The 16,495-nt window shown below is 63.3% G+C and overlaps 1 protein-coding gene across 1 annotated transcript; it reads left to right on the top strand.

Annotated features, from left to right (window-relative positions):
• Positions 1-473: 473 nt before the first annotated feature.
• On the top strand, positions 474-16,452 carry LOC117644724 (cadherin-86C). Its single transcript, XM_034384337.1, has 20 exons — positions 474-741; positions 6,071-6,268; positions 6,476-6,807; positions 6,882-7,007; positions 7,081-7,221; positions 7,318-7,441; positions 8,564-8,756; positions 8,838-9,606; positions 9,679-9,814; positions 9,889-10,096; positions 10,177-10,294; positions 10,363-10,493; positions 10,610-10,692; positions 11,808-12,155; positions 12,489-12,709; positions 12,784-12,972; positions 13,084-14,049; positions 15,267-15,446; positions 16,230-16,388; positions 16,438-16,452. The coding sequence occupies exons 1-20, from the start codon at positions 723-725 to the stop codon at positions 16,450-16,452; spliced, it is 4,656 nt and encodes a 1,551-aa protein (XP_034240228.1). The 5' UTR covers positions 474-722.
• Positions 16,453-16,495: the final 43 nt, after the last annotated feature.

The raw sequence follows: 16,495 nt of genomic DNA on the forward strand, positions 1-16,495 counted from the left end.
ACTTTGTGCAATACTGCTCCCAAACTAAGGCGGCTAACCGCACTCCGTAACAAAGGTGTTCTAAAGGAAGGCCCATAGAGTACCCACCCGTTGAGGAAGACCGATTAGGCGCCTTAGATTAGACGCAGTGGCTGCCTAAAGTCAGCCCAAACGACGATTTCTACACATTTGTTACCGTTTCGACAAACTTTGCTGCAATACTGCTCCCAAACTAAGGCGGCTAACCGCACTCCGTAACAAAGGTGCTGGCCCCTGTTCAAGTAGACGTTGGTCGTCTTGGAGTCCCTAGCCGCTATCCCCGCCCGGCGCCCTGCTCCACCCCAACGCGCCGCCCCCCCCCCTCCCCCTCCCCTCCCCCTCCCCACCCCCTCCCCCACCCCGGCCCGCACAACAGCACACAGGTGAGGCACGCGCGGCCCAGTCGCACTCCGGCCGTCGCGGCTCCAAGCAGGCGAGCAGGGCCAGGGAGGCGGTCTCCTGGCGCGCCGGCTCGGCTCCGCGTGGCTCCTCGCTCGCCTACACTAGAAAACGGAGACGTTCCCGCGGCCTCCTCGCGAGTGATGTCCAGCGATGTCAAGTGAGTGCTGAGGATGTGACGGTGTTGGCCTGCCCCCGGCCTGCCCCTGGCCTGCACGACGCCGCTGCCATGACGGCGACCGGGATGCCCCCGTCGCCACCGAGGCCCAGGATTCTCCACACCGCCGACGGCCGCCTAGACCGCCATGCCAGCGCACACGACTGGTAAGCAAAAACCAAAACAACTCAGGTGAACATAAAAAATTCGCTCCTCCGAGTGTTTGAACCCGGGGCGGCGCGGAACGAACGCCACGCCTCGCGGGAGGCCGGTACGTAGCACGCCTCCCCTTGGAGGAGGAGGAGGGAAGCGTTGGCGCTATCTGTGATCACCTCGACCCCCGGCTGCGCGGGCTGCGCGGGCCGCGCCACGCTGCGCGCTGCAGGGCCTCGCCAGCTCGAAGCACGTGTCGGGGAATCCCATTGATAAACCAACCCAACGCCACTCGAACGCCAGTGTTCCACGCGGACGGACGGACGGACGGACGGACAGGCAGGCAGACAGACGCGCGGGCAGGGAATTCCATAAGCCACGCCGTCACATTTGCATACTGGCGCCACCTAAAACTCTCACTCTTATTCCCTTTATGGTGTGGGGTGGTGCTTGCCGGAGGGGCTTAGGGCGCTGGTTCTCCTTGCATGTGTGTTCGCGTGTGTGTGAGCGCGCGCGCTGCATGAATTTCACATTAAAAGGGGCTATCCGTGGGAACAAAGGCAGGTTGAATGGGGGCCTAAGTCTGTCAACAGGATCGCTCGGAGTGGGGGAGGGAGGGCGCCTTTTGCAGGCAGTTAAAACGAACGCAACGATGAAGCAGTCGCCACACTGTGAGCATGGAAAACGCTCCCCAGGGCTGCGGCCTTGCTGCACGGGGTGTGAAGACACGTATGCTCTCCTTTCATAATCGACTGTCTTCGATTGTCCTTGAGGGTGAGCGTGGGGCCAACCGCTCGGATCCGACCAAACAGGCTGCCAATGACAAAAAAAAAATACGAAAAAAAATGAAAAAGAATTTATAAAGCGGGAAATGATTGGGAAAAATCGTGAATCGTTTAAAACCAAAACAAAAGACGGGAGGTTTGTAAAAATGCAGCCGGCGCTGGGCGTGCGTTGGGCGTCGTGCTGTCGTTGCCGAGACCGGAACCGTGAAAATTACCTGAGGGTTGGCGCCCCTGCCGCCCCGCCGCCCTGCCGCCCTGCACCGCCTCTCCAGACATTACAACCCCACCCGCCACCCACCTCCCTGGCCAGCCGCGAGCGGTGCCGAGCACTCGTCGCTCTGTCTCTCTCGCACCCGGCCGGGACGCCCCACGAGTGCGAGAGAGACAGAGCGCCGACACGGCCTCTCGGAACGGAGCGGGCCACCTTGAGCCACGCACCTTGCGTGGAGGAAAAGGCGTCCCAACTGCGCCGAGCGGCGCCGAGCCACGACGGCGACACCCACTGTAAAAGCCGTCTCTTCATTTCGAGGCAAACGGCCCCCCAGAAGTGAAAAATCACGGAGAGTACAATGTTTCCATCCCTTCCTTCTCAATTCGGCCGGCTCGGTCGGCACGCTAGAACAAAGCCCCGAATCTATTAGGCCGCTGGTCTTCGCACACTGCGCTCCGTGTTTGACCGGGCCGAGGCCTGGCCGGCCTGGCCGTGTGTACAGTGTACAAGGCCGTGCGCACGCCATGTGAGGGCCAGGCCGGCCAGGCGGCCGAGCGTTGGCTGGAGCAGTCAATGACCTCGGAAATTTTCAAAAACTTAAAAAAACAACAACAACAAAAACAGGAAAACAACAAAATAAAACAACCAGTTACAATTGTTTTGGTCGCGATTTTTTTTTTAAATTTCCTGTGAATAATTTTTGGGGATGTCGCTTCCTCGCCGCGAGCCACCGCCTCCTCGCTTCGCAAACTACTGTCCCGGCGCCGCCGCGTCGTCTGCTCGCCGTGCACGATCGCCAGGGAAAAGTGAAAGTGCGACAAACCCCCGCGGCCGGATCGGGACGGGACCTCCACCGTCGCCATCCCGCGGCACGCGACCGAAGGGATGAAAAGGGGGGGGGGGCGTCCGGCCCGCTGCAGCGGCAGTCCCGCGAGTACGCCCGCGAAAGCCACTGCCGCTCCGATTGCTCCGATTGCGCCGCATATAGGATAGACGAATTGCGCAAACACCGGTTGCATGCGGTTGCATGTCGGGCTGCGCAGTCGGCCAAATGGAACGGAACGGAGCGAAACGGGTGCACGGCCGGCACGGCCCCGATCCGGCCAGAGAGTGAGCAGGACAGGGATGTACAGTAGGTCAAAAATATACGGGGCGAACCCCAGCTATCATCCAATTATTATTAATTTTTTTTTGAAAAGAGAAATGAATTTGTCGTGTCGGCTGGTCACTGAGTTCTGAGCAGTCTATTATCCCGGCCGCTTGCCCACCTGACGCGTCCACCAACGTGTCGCGCTTCAGGGGGTGGGTGACCATGAAGCGCGCGGCCGCGTCCGAAACCGCCGCCGGGCGAGCACGTCACCGTCGTCGTCCTCGTCGTCCGCGGCCACTATCCGACAGAGACAAAAGACACACTCGCGTGGACACCATCGATTCCACTGGCATCCCATCGAGCGCCGCACAGTGGGCCAGAAGACCGGTGGAGGCGGCCAAAGCTCTAGAAGCGTTTTGAGCTCCAGAGTCGCTAAATGGGACTCGAACCGAACGTGTGACCCCACCAATGGATTGCTCTCCGCACAAGGAATCCATTGGTGGGGTCACACGTTCGGTTCGAGCCCCATTTAGCGACTCTGGAGCTCAGAACGCGTTTAGAGTTTTGGCCGCCTCCATCGGTCTTCTGGCCCACTGTGTGCCGTGCCGCGCGTCGCTATGTGGGTCAGCCGCAAACGGTTCGCCCGCGAGGGTCAGCGCGGGGTGGTCAGTTCGCGGGGGAGGGGGAAGGGGTGTCAAGGTGAGGGGGAGGGGGGCGGACGGTGTGAATCGCTTTCCATGGACCTTGCAGCGCCTGATGGATGGAGAAGATCGAAAGTGAAGTTGCAGCAGGTACGCTATTTGCGGCTGTTTGCCATCGTGTCGACCCGCATCAGCAGGGAGAGAACCGCGAGGTGGTTTGCAACGGGCAGGCACTTCTTTGCCCGGCGGCCGCCATTTCACGCGATTGGTTAGCGGCCGAATGGGTAGAGAGGTAGCCCCGAATATAAAAGATTTTTATTTTTTGCAACCATGGTCTTTGCTTTCACTCGTGAAAAAGACAGAGCGGTGAATGGGTTCGAACGCAGCGGCGCTGCCCGAAATGAAAGCTTCGGCGACGAGGGGCGCCTTGTCAACACCCCGACGAGATTGAAATCACTGCAATGCAATGGCCGTGACGATTCGGACCCCTTTCCTTTCCTTTCCTTTGCGTTGTCGTAATGACTACGTCTGTCGCTGGAGTGGGGGGGGGGGGGTCCGGCAGTCCAGGCAGCCCAGGGGTGAGCGGCCTGCCGGGCCTTGGACACGCCGGCCCGCTCGCCTCGCCGTCTTGAGGATCGATTCGGCCCTCGGGCCGCTCGGACGTAGTCGGACGTAGTCGGACGGACCTCCAGGCCCACCAGGCCCACCAGCCGCTGAGGCCGACGCCGACGCCGGCCTGCTCACAAAACCATTCGCGTTGCGAAGCATAACGCAAAGGTTGGGAATCTCTGCGAAATCATTTTTCCCTCAGTCTCCATGCCTCATGATGGACATTACTGAAGTCTGGAGCCACCGTGGTATAAATCAACTGGACTCCCCCCCCCCGAAAAAAAAACCTTCTTTGTTGTTGCGCAATCTATGCCTCAACCCCCTGAGTCACCGAAGGTGTGTCCTGCCAGAGTGACCGTTCTAAGCTGTCCTGAAGGGCTGGACGAGTACCCCCTGGGGGGCGCCGGGGCAATATCCTGCGGGCCTCCCCCTCCCTTCCCCCTCCCTTCCCCTTCCCTTCACCGCCACCACGCCACATGACGTGACTGACCGGAAAGGGCAGCTCTCTCTCCAAAAGACCGCGAAACGCGATAAAGACCTCGCCATTGTCCAATTGCTCCATTTTTAAAGAGAAAGAGCCACGCTCGCTCGCTCTCTCTCTCTCTCTCTCTCTCTCTCTCTCTCTCCCTCCCTCTATTCTGTCTCCCTCGCACCTGTACGGGACGCTCTGCGAGCGCGAGAGACACAGAACGTCCTCTTTCCCCGGTGTGTGAGAGAGAAACGGATCGCTGTTTGCTTGTTCTCACATCCCCACTGTTTACAGTGCACACGCCTTCGTCTTGCCCGCCTCCTTGTCGCACCTGTGTGGGCCGGGCCGCTCGGCTGCCCTCGGGTCGACACGGTTCAGCAACCACCCTGTCTCTGTTTATAAACGCACCCTCTGCCTCTCCCCCACCCTCCGTCCACCCCGCCTCCGCCCCCAGTGCATTCCTACCCCGTGTGCACACACGCGTCAGGTTTACCTTGTTTTAAATACACCGCAAAAATAAACCGCTGGTATTAAAAATATAAATTAATGAATTCGCTCGTTGTTGGTTTTCGCGCCCTCCACTGATGCACCGGAAAAACAAACCGCGTTTACTTCCGGCCGGCCCTCCAGTGCAGGCGAGCGGTCAAGCGGCCGGGTTGCGGTGGTCAGGCAAACGACCGGGGAAGACCGGAAGTAGCACAAGTGGGTCGCTCTGTCCTTCTCGCACCCGTGGGGGGCCCGGCGGTGCCCTGCGGCCCGGCCCACGAGTGCGACAGAGACAGAGCGACTAGCGTGCGGGTCAAAGAGAAGCGCCGGCCGATGCCGCGCCGTTTTCCAACAAACAGTGTCGCACGCCTTTCCCAGTGCGGTGGCCGCGGTCGCGCCGTCCAGTGCGTGATGCAGTGGCGTGACGTCACCGCGAGAGGCACGCCGGCGATGTGGGTCGCGATGGAGCTGGCAGATAATCAACCTGGGTCATCGGGGCGCTGGAAAGTGGGTGCTCGTTACCGCGGAGTCTTCCCGTCGGGGTGGCGGCGTGGCCGTGCGCGTTAGCGCCTGGTTTCGCGGGGTGGAGGTCCGCGGTTCGAATCCTCGCGTCAGGAGTTTCTGGACACCAGAGCAGTGGCACTGCAGTGGGGTAAATTCATTTCAAAAACGCACAAGGAAGGTCCCTTCTTTTGAAGACGACACTGTTAGGTGGCTGCCCCCGGCCCCCGGCCCCCGCCACGCGGGGTGCGGGAGTCACGGAGCAGACAAACTCATCATCGCAGTGGCGGGGCGATTCGCCGGATAAGGCGCCGACTTTAAGTCCGCCGCGGGGTGCGCGTCGCCCCGGGGCCGTTTGTCCTAAAAGAAGGCCGTAACTGTGGAGGAAGTCCTGCACAGCGATAATAAAAGCAGACCGCGTTCCTGCGTTGCATCGCTCTGTCTCTGTCGCACTCCTACAGGGTGCTCCGCGAGTGCGACAGAGACAGAGCGAGGACTTTCCGGAGTGCCTGGCGGCGTTCGCTGACCGCCATCGCGATCCTGGCCTGCAGGTAGGCGAGGCATGCTGCTGGTGCTGCTGGTGCTGCTGGTGCCCGTGCTCGCCAACTACCCCCTGTTCGATGTGGCCACGCGGATGCGCGTGCTGCTCGTGCCGCGCGACGCCGCCGTCGGCACCGTCATCTACCGCCTGCGCGCCACCGACTCGGACTTCGACTACCCGCTGCACTTCGACGTCGGCGGCGATGGAGGTACAGTGGTGGAGGCTGCGCGCGCTGCGCGCCCGGATGATGCCGTCCCGTCGGCAGCGCCGTGTGACGGGACTGCCTACCCGGCCTCCGCAAGGGGCCTTGCCGCCTGGCGGGCAGGCTGTCCCGTAACGCAGCCCTGTACCGCGGGACAGCCTACCTGCGCGGCGTTCTCCGCGTCGTGCGAATAACGGGGTCGACTGTTCGCAGCGCCGGGCGCCCAGGTGTCCGTGGTGCGGCTGGACAACCTGCCCTGCACGCGCAACATGTCGTACTGCCAGGCCAACGTGGTGCTGGCGCGGCGCCTGGACCCCGGCAGGGTGTACGACGTGCGGCTGCGTGTCCGGGACTCCCGCGGCGACGCCACCTCCATCGACGCCATCGTGCAGCTGGGCAACAACACGACGCCCATGGACTCGACGTTCCCGCGCAGGCCGGCGCTCATCATGGTGCCCGAGGACACGCGGCCGGGCACCGAGCTGGAGTACGTCATTGTGCGCAAGAACCCCCGCAACAGCAGGCACGCCATCGTCGAGCTGTGGGTGAGTAGCAGCGGCAGCGCTCCGCCACATCCAAGAGACACTAGTCCTCCGTCATGACGCTCTTGTCCGCGCAGGGGTCGCCGCTGTTCACGCTGGCGCAGCGACTGAGCTCGCGCACCGAGACCAACGCGAGCATCATCCTGGCCGGGCCCCTGGACTACGAGACGCAGGCCATGTACACCCTGGACCTGTACGCGCTGGTAAGCCCCCGCTCCGTCCAGCACCTACAAGGCATGTTGCTGTTTACGGCGAACGCTTCTTTCTCCGGTGCAGGACCCGTTCGTGGAGCCGGGCCAGGACACGCGCAACATCGCGGGCTTCCAGGTGGCCGTGGTCGTCGTGGACGTGCAGGACACGCCGCCCGAGTTCATCGAGGCGCCGCCCGTCACGCAGCTCGACCCCAACCTCCAAGTGGTGCGTGCCGTCCTCGCTCTGTCTCCCTCGCACTCATGGGGCGTCCCGTATCGGTGCGAGAGAGACAGAGCGACGAAAACGACTCTCTTGTCGCAGGGAGACGAGGTGGTCCGCGTCCGCGCCGAGGACGGCGACAAGGGCAAGCCGCGCCAGATCCGCTACGGCCTGGTGTCCGAGGGCAGCCCCTTCACCACCTTCTTCACGGTGGACGAGCGCACCGGTGAGTCCCGGACGGACCGGAAGCGGCGGCCCGGAAGTGGCGTGCGCCGCGCGCGAATCTCAACGAGCTCATCGTACGTTAGCAGTTAGCCAAGACGGATAGCCCGCGGGGCGCGGAGGGGGCTGAGTGCCCCCAAACGGTTAATTACCTCGTCACGCCCCCTCCCCCACCCCCACCCCGCCAGCCCGGCCTCGGCCATCACTTTCGCCGTGGCCTATCCAAGGGGCCGAGATCGGCATCACATCGGCCATTACACCGTGTGGGGCCTCACCAACCCACAAGGGGAACAACGGCAACGCCGGGGCTTGGCTCGGGCTGTCGGCTGTCGGGCTGGTCCATCCATGGCCTTGCCGTGGAAAGAGCCTCATATTTTTCCAAAGCGCAGACAGGCGAGTTAGTTCGGCCACCGCACCGGAAAATTAACGCGAATGACGGGCCGTTAGTCCAGTGACGTGGAAACAACGACCATTTCTTCGGTTGGTTCCGGCCGCTCCAAAACGACGCGAATGCAAATCTCCGCGCGCGGGGCTTCGTCAGCGGGACTTGACGGGTTTAAAGGGTTCGGGGGGCAGCGCCGCCGCAACCGAGGGGTGGGTTGTTGACCCTCGCAACGCCGCGGCGTCCAGGGCGTCCAGCCACATTAGAATGTAACGGGGCCACGCCGCAGAGGGGAGGGGGGGGGGGGTAGGGGGCAGATGTACCGATACGCCGTGGCCAGCGCTGCCCCCACCGCCCCGCCCTGGAAACACCGCCACTTGAGACGCAAGGGGGCTGCCCGCCCCCGCCCCCGCCCCCGCCGCCGGCCACCGCGACTACTTTTAGCAGCCGCCCAGACTATTGGACTACCCCGCGGCGAGGCGTGTCCGAGCCGAGCGGCGTCGTGGTTGTTTTGCTGGGCGAATAAAAAAAAAACTAAAACTAAACAAAAGCCATCTCCGTCCTGGAAAAAGAACGGACTTTGTTCCCACGCTTTCCGGCGCCGCGGCGTCGCGAGTGAATGGAATGGGTCGAAGTCTGAATTTCACTTGAGCCCCGTGGCCGAGGCAGCAGAGAAGCCGTTTTTGAACCCTGGGAACTGCGGTTCGACTCCCGAAATTATTCGATTTTTTTTTTGCGGTGTAGGGTCCGTGACGCTGGCCAGGCCACTGCCAGAGCTCATGTCCATCGCGCGGCCGCAGCAGCCCATCCTGCTGACGGTCATGGCGGAGGAGGTGCGCACCAACGTGGCCGAGCCCCCCGCCATGGCGTCCACCGTCACCCTGGCCCTGCTGCTGGGGCCGGCCGCCAACTCGCCGCCCTACTTCGACCACCCCAGGTACACTGCTAAAAAGAAAGGAACCGCGCTCTACAAACTGGTAGAGTCTCAGAGGTCTTGAAAATCGGGCGGCTGTTCCAGCTACGTGAGCCGCATCGCCGAGAACAGCCCCCAGGGCGCGCCACTGGTGTTCGGCGAGCCGTTCACCACGGTGGTGCGCGACGACGACCAGGGCAAGAACGGCGTGTTCTCGCTGTCGCTGGACAACAACAACGGCACGTTCGAGGTGCTGCCCGGGGTGGCGGAGCAGCGCGCCACCTTCGTGCTGCACGTGCGCAGCGCCATGCTGCTGGACTACGAGATCAACAAGGTGCTCAGCTTCAAGGTGGTGGCGCGCGAGCTGACGCCGGACTCGGCCCTGTCCGCCACCGCCGACGTGATGGTGTTCGTGGAGGACGTCAACGACAACCCGCCGCGCTTCCTGGAGGCCGAGTACCGCGCCACCATCCCCGAGAACGTGACGGCCGGGGTGCGCATCGCGCAGGTGCAGGCCACGGACGTGGACACCGGCGAGTTCGGCCACGTGCGCTACACCGCCATCCTGGGCCGCGTCAACGGGTCGCTGGCGCTCGACCCGGAGACGGGGGTCATCACCGTGTCCAAGGACAAGCACGACTTCGACCGCGAGGTGGCGCCGGAGTTCCGCGTGGACGTGGAGGCGCGCGACGAGGACGGCGCCGGCCTGCGCGCCACCGTGCCGCTCATCATCCGCGTCCTGGACGTCAACGACGAGACCCCCAAGTTCGTCCGCGAGCCCTACGAGCTCATCCTCGCCAACGACCGCGCCTCCTTCTCCTCGCCCGCCTTCCTGCAGGCCACCGACGCGGACGCAGAGCCTCCCAACAACCAGGTTCAACTCTCACCTCACTCGATTTTATCTTTCCGATGTCGGTCCTTACTGACGTTGTTGGTTGCTGCTCAGGTTCGCTACGAGATTCTCAGCGGCAACCGCGGGGAGCACTTCGCCCTGGACAGGGAGACGGGCGAGTTCACCGTCAAGACGCCGCTCAGCCCCAGCGAGTCGGTCATCACCGTCAACGTCCGCGCGTACGACCTCGGTACTGAGCTCGACCGTCGCCAACCTCATCCGCCGCGAACCGCGACCCCAGTTTCAAACTCTCCCTCTTCGCAGGCGTGCCCCTGCGCTGGACGCACGGCATGGTGCGCGTGTACCCGCCGGAGACCCGCACGCGCACCATGGTGTTCATCGTCCCCGGCGTCAACCCGGACCCCAAGGCCACGGAGGAGACGCTCAGCTCCCTCACCGGCGGCAGCGTCACCATCAAGGACATCCGGCCGTACGACGGCGAGGACATGCCGGGGTCGCCGCCGGGGCCAAAGTGAGTGTGACGGCGTCGCGGCGTCGCGGTGGCCAGGCGGGTCAGGCGCAGGCGCTTCATCGGCCGCTTGGTGATTGCAGGAGCCAGGTGACCGCCACGGTGCTGTACAACACGCAGTCCGTCGTGGACGTGGCCAGCCTGGAGAAGCGCCTCAAGGGCAACAAGACGGCCATCATGATCGGGGAGAACGTGGTCAAAGTGAGGCTCCTTCTTTCAACTTAGATTGGCGCTGGTGGCCTTGTCGTTCTAAAAATCATTTTTGCTAGGAGTACCGCGCGGACAGCGGCAACGTGCTGTTCTGGGTGCTCATCTTCTTCGCCGTGCTGTTCGCCCTCGCGCTGCTGGCCGCGCTGCTGTGCTGCTTCTGCCACGGCTGCCCCTACTACGCGGGCCACAGGTGGGGTGGGCTGCAGGCTGCCAGCCAGCGCCATCTAGCGGCGCCAGCGCGAGGCTCACCTCGCCGTCTCACTGCCATGGAGTGTCGCTAACGTGTTTCTGAATTTGCCTCGCCAGGAAGGGGTCGCGCGTGCACTCCGCCGAGAACGTGCAGCTGGTGATGCACGAGCAGGCCGCCGGGGCGGACAAGGGGGTGCAAGGTGAGCTCGAGCAGGCTCGGACTGGCCAGGGCAGACAGGCAGCCTTCGGGTTTGGGACCAGTAACGTCACAAAATTGGTCAAAAAGTGATTGAATCTCCGAAAGTAGCCGTTTTTGCTGAATTTGGGTGGCCACTGCGTCCGATCTAGTTGCGGCTAACGGCCTCCCTCAACGCCCTAGTATTCTTATGACCCTACTCTTTCATGCCCTGTATCGGGAAGACGTTGACCACAACGATTTTGTCTTTGACCGCAACGATTTTGGGACCAAAGTTGGTCCAAAAGTGGTCGAATCTCGGAGATTTGCTGATTTTGCAGACTTTGGGCGGCCACTGTGTCCAATCTAGTTGCCTTAAAAGGCCTCCCTCGACGCCCTAGTATTCTTAAGTCCCTACTCTTTCATGCCCTGTATCGGGAAGACGTTGACCACAACGATTTTGCCTTTGACCGCAACGATTTTGGGACCAAAGTTGGTCCAAAAGTGGTCGAATCTCGGAGATTTGCTGATTTTGCTGACTTTGGGCGGCCACTGTGTCCAATCTAGTTGCCTTAAAAGGCCTCCCTCGACGCCCTAGTATTCTTAAGTCCCTACTCTTTCATGCCCTGTATCGGGAAGACGTTGACCACAACGATTTTGCCTTTGACCGCAACGATTTTGGGACCAAAGTTGGTCAAAAAGTGGTCGAATCTCGGAAATTTGCTGATTTTGCAGACTTTGGGCGGCCACTGTGTCCAATCTAGTTGCCTTAAAAGGCCTCCCTCGACGCCCTAGTATTCTTAAGTCCCTACTCTTTCATGCCCTGTATCGGGAAGACGTTGACCACAACGATTTTGCCTTTGACCGCAACGATTTTGGGACCAAAGTTGGTCAAAAAGTGGTCGAATCTCGGAAATTTGCTGATTTTGCTGACTTTGGGCGGCCACTGTGTCCAATCTAGTTGCCTTAAAAGGCCTCCCTCGACGCCCTAGTATTCTTAAGTCCCTACTCTTTCATGCCCTGTATCGGGAAGACGTTGACCACAACGATTTTGCCTTTGACCGCAACGGTTTGAACGCAAGACTCTGAGGTGGCGGGTTCGAGCGCCAGTGCCCGCTAACCGTTTTTGTTGGTCTGCAGCTGGTTGGATGAACCGCCGGCAGGAGGCGTGGAGTGCGAGCGGCAGCGGGCGCGGGCCTGCAGGACAAGGAGGCTACCGCGGCGGCCCCGTCGAGTCCACCGTGCCGGGGCCGCGGCTCGTCCTGGAGCCCGCGTCCCTGCACGGCTCGCTCAGGGGCTCCCTCAGGGGGTCCTTGCGGGGCTCCAGGCCCAACTCGGCTACGCGGCAGCACCCCGTCAAGGTGATGCCCCTGGACGCCGCGGCCCTGCAGCAAGGCCACCAGGCCCTGTACGTGGAGGACGTCGACGGCGGCGAGTATCGCGTGCTGGACCCGTCGCGCATCCTGGTGGCGCAGCCCATGCACCGCGGTGCGCACGCGGGGCCGTCGCCGTCGCCCGCGCGCTCCAGGGTGCACGGCGGCCACCTGCCCGGCCACCCGACGGACGACCCGGACACGGACTCGCTCAGGAGGCACGAGAGGGACAGGGGCTCCGACCAGGCCGACGACGAGGACTACAACGGGTGCGTGTCCGTGCCGCTCTGCCTTGTTGCACTGGTTGGTGTGGATAACTGTCACTTTCCCGTGTGCCCCTGCAGCCGCGCGGCGCGGCAGCCGCTGTTCCTCCGCGAGGGTGGCGCCGAGATCCTCCGCCTGGTCACGCAGGGCGGCGGCCACCCTGGAGGCGGAGGCGGTGGCGGAGGCGGCGACGTCGGCGTGCACATCACCATGAACCAGGCGCCGCCGCCGCAGCAGCAGCCAACCAGAGAGCTGCGGCCGTACACCCACGTGGAGGAGCTGCAGCAGCAGCCGCAGCAACAGCAGCAGGGCAAGGACATCATCATGAAGCGCTTCATGGAGGACCAGGAGCAGCAGGCGTCGGACGGACTCAACAGCAGCTACCACGACATGCTCATGGGACAGGTACGGATCAGCGGAACAACTTAAGTGGGGAAGTGATTTGGTTCGGTCTCAAAACCTGGATTTCTTTTCGCCAGGTGGCGGGGCTGAACGCGTTGCACAGCCTGAGCCAGGCCTCGCTGGTGCAGCAGTACCTGGACCAGCAGCGCGACGCGCTCGGGGGCGGCGCGGGCCGCGGGAACTCGCTGCTGCACCGCTTCCTGGCCGAGGAGGGTCGTCGCAACGCCGAGGCTCGGCAGCGCATCATGGCGGCGCTCGACCTCCAGGTAAGCGCTTACATTACTAACGTCGGTACTCCGCGCGCCAGGGGCTCTGGAACCAACACCGCGCGTGCAGGGGGTATTGCTGAAAGGGGTAATGTCGGTTTGCGCTTCCAGGACACCCAGAGCCTGCCGCCCGGGCCGCTGCTCACCACGGCGGCCGCCACGCAGACCGACGTGGACTCGGCCACGCAGACCGAACCGCTGCACCTGCGGCCGCCGCGGCGCGAGGTGCGCTCCGACAACGACTCGCTGTCCTCGCTGTCGGACGACGACGACCTGGACCGCGGAGGGCGTCGTCGGGGAGGTCGCGGGGACAGCGGGGCGTACAGCGACCGCGAGGACCGCGGCGGCGGCCCGCGACGTCGCACCGCCTACCGGCGCTCGCACCAGCGCTACCGACGCTACCGACGCCGCAAGGACCTGCTCCGGCACAACATCAAGACGCCCATCCTGGAGGAGAACGAGAGCTCGTTCGAGGCGGCCGACCTGGTGCGGGCGCGCGCACGCGTGGCGCACGTGGACCATTTCAGCCAGACGGACAGCCACGCGCAGGTGCAGGTCAACTCGTTCGAGCTGGAGCCCATCAAGAGCCTCGTCAGCGTGTGCGTCGGCGACTCAGAAGGCTCGCCGGTGGAGAACGCGCCGGACACCGCGGCGGACTACTTCGAGGCCGACTCCCTCGACGGCCAGCTCGAGGCCGACGCGGCCTTCCAAGGCGCGGTCGCCGAGGCCGTGGCGGAGGCCCTGACGGAGCGAGCGCACCCCGCCAGCTACTTGGACTCGGGCTACTTCGACATGGCGGCGCTGTCCGCCGTCAAAGACGCCGTGGCCGAGGCCGTGCGCGAGCTGGCCAACGAGAAGCCTTCGTCGCGCAGCCCCAGTCGCAGTCCACAGCCCAGTCCCGGCCACGGCGCGGCCTCCAACGCCCCCCAGATGGACGAGCTTCGGCCGCCGTCGTCGCGCCCCAGCCGGTCGCGAGAGGGCCGCGAGGACGCCGCCAGCCCCGGCGGACCCAGTCGCAGTCGCAGCCGCGCCGAGTCGGAGGGCCGCGGACTCCTCGGCCACGACCTGGCCGCCTCGGCGGAGGAGCAGGCCGCCGTCCGCGGCCGCAGCCGGTCGACGGACGCGCGGCCCGGCGGGGCGGGGCTTGGGGCGGGGCGCTGCGACGCCAACAGCAGGCTGGACACGCGCGGCGCCAACCAGCGGTACGTGCGCGGCGAGACCTACATGAGCCACTACAAGAAGAAGCGAGAGGAGCGGGAGCGCGAGCGGCGGAAGGCGGAGCAGGAGGCCGCGACGCTGCCCCGCGGCGCGCCTGTGGCGGGACGCCGCGCCGCGGACCCCACCGCCAGCACGGCCTCCACCACGACCCAGCAGCGGCCCACGCCAAGGACCAACCGCGCCACGGAGGCGCGGCGCGCCAGGGCCGCGGACACGATCCGCCGCCTGGACGCCGAGGCCGTGAGCAAGGCCGACGAGGAGCGCGCCAAGGCCAAGGCCGAGGCCAAGGCGGGGCAGAGGGCCGCGGAGCCGCGCAAGACGTACATCGACCAGCCCAGGCCGCACATCGACGACGTGGGCCGCAGCGCCATCTTCCAGGTCAGCATGACTAAAGCCGGCTAAAGCACACCCATTCCCCCACCTCACGAGAGAAGGGCTTCCTTTGACCAGTGGCCCACCCATTCGACGCCTTTCCGACAGCAAAGAGAAACTTTTTGATTTTTTGATCTTGTTACTCCCCGCAAAGCTTCCTGACATTGAGTGCAAACTCGCCGTTACAACACACTCCGACACCGCACTGTTACAAATGGCCTTGTCCGTGCGTGTAGACGATCGGGAGTCATGTTGGCGCCGAGAGCAGCCGCAGCAGCGGCTCCATGGCCTGGCTGTTCGAGAACGGCTGAACGCGCTGTCTGAACGCCGCGTCCTGGAGGTCCTGGAAGTCCTGGAGGACTTGGAGGGCACCCCGTTGGGGCTAGTCGGCGGCGATGGCGGGCTTGACACGCGAAACGGAGGTGGCCCGGTGGTAGGTCCACTGTAGACCCACCAGTAGCCCCACACACTCACACCTAGCATGTCCTGCAGTGCAGCCCCAAGTCCTAGTCACAGTCACAGCGGGTTGTCCAGGACTAGAGTCCTGTCCAGGACCTGCCGGCACACGTTCCTACACCCAACGCGGTCGTCAAAATTACACTGAAAACCCAACACCGACTTTGGCATGAGCGGGTCACATGTTTTTGCGCGCGGCATGCGGGCTGGAGGCCGTGGACTCCCATGACGTTCTCTGCGTGTTGCAGGACACCGGCCGACGCATCCCGCTGACCGAGGTGGCGCGGCGCGTGAGCGACGAGGACACCATCCGGCGCCTGCACGAGGAGGGCGTGCTCTCCGTGGTGGCGCCCGCCGAGCGCGCCGACCGCAACCCCGCCACCTCCGACAAGGGCGGCGCCTTCGACGACGACCTGGACTCCGGCATCGTCATGTCCTCGCTGCAGCGCGGCGCTGGCGGCGGCCCGGGCGGCGGCGCGGCCCCGGGCCGCAAGCGGAACCAGCAGATGACGGAGAAGAGGAGCATCTTCACCATCGCCTACGACGAGATGCACACCCAGCACATCCGGGCCGACAGCACCACGCCGCCGCACTGAGCGGAGCGGCAGGCAGGCAGGCTCCGAAGTACTTTGGTGGAAATCAACCCGCAGTCCGCGGGGATAGTTTGCATGCTAGTGGGCGGCGTGGTGGCGTAGTGGGTGGACGCGCGCCGCTTCGCCGCTTCGTCGCCGCCGCGAGGGAGAGGGAGAGAGGCGGGCGCTGCGGGCGGCGAGTGGCGGAGTGAGGTGAAGGGAGAAAGCACCGAGCACTGAGCTCCGTACACCCGCTACGCCGGCGGCGCACGGCGCGCCACCTCCTGGCTCCTGGTCTGGTCACCTCCTGGCCCCCCATGAGCGCCTGCTCCCTGTCTGTTGGCGCGCACGGGCAAGGGGCGCTGACGTCACCCAATCTCAATCTGAAAATCGTTTCCAGGCGGCCAAAGCGTGACAACGGGTTGCGGGTTGACAGCGCGCGCGCGCGCAGCGAGTACACCGACCGTTGTTGAACTGGGGAACGACACCGTGAGACCGTTCCAATGCACGCAAATTTGGAATTGCGGCTAGTAATAATAATATTTATATACGCTGGAACAGCTCAATTATGTTTATACTGTTCAGTTAACCAGAAGGGCGATGCTGACTGAGCTTCCTAAACACCCCATTTTTGTTCAGGGACCGTATCCGAACTGGGAGACCAAATCTCTCCAAAGCCCCATCTTCCTATGCATGAATTTAGGAAGGGGCCTGTCTACCTCTACTCATGTTGGTCATGCAGTTTGGGTGCAGCCCCTGATGTCTCTTTTTTATACCATGCTACTTGTAGTGTTACCTGTATACCTTGTTAATATACTATGTTCACTGCCAATCCTTTTTGTATCAGATCTACACAAATTGAAATAAATCCCAGAAACCTAATGGAGTGTGAGAATTTTTGTTAT

The sequence above is a fragment of the Thrips palmi genome, unplaced genomic scaffold (assembly GCF_012932325.1).
Source record: "Thrips palmi isolate BJ-2018 unplaced genomic scaffold, TpBJ-2018v1 HiC_scaffold_18, whole genome shotgun sequence".
NCBI classification, from domain to species: Eukaryota; Metazoa; Arthropoda; class Insecta; order Thysanoptera; family Thripidae; genus Thrips; species Thrips palmi.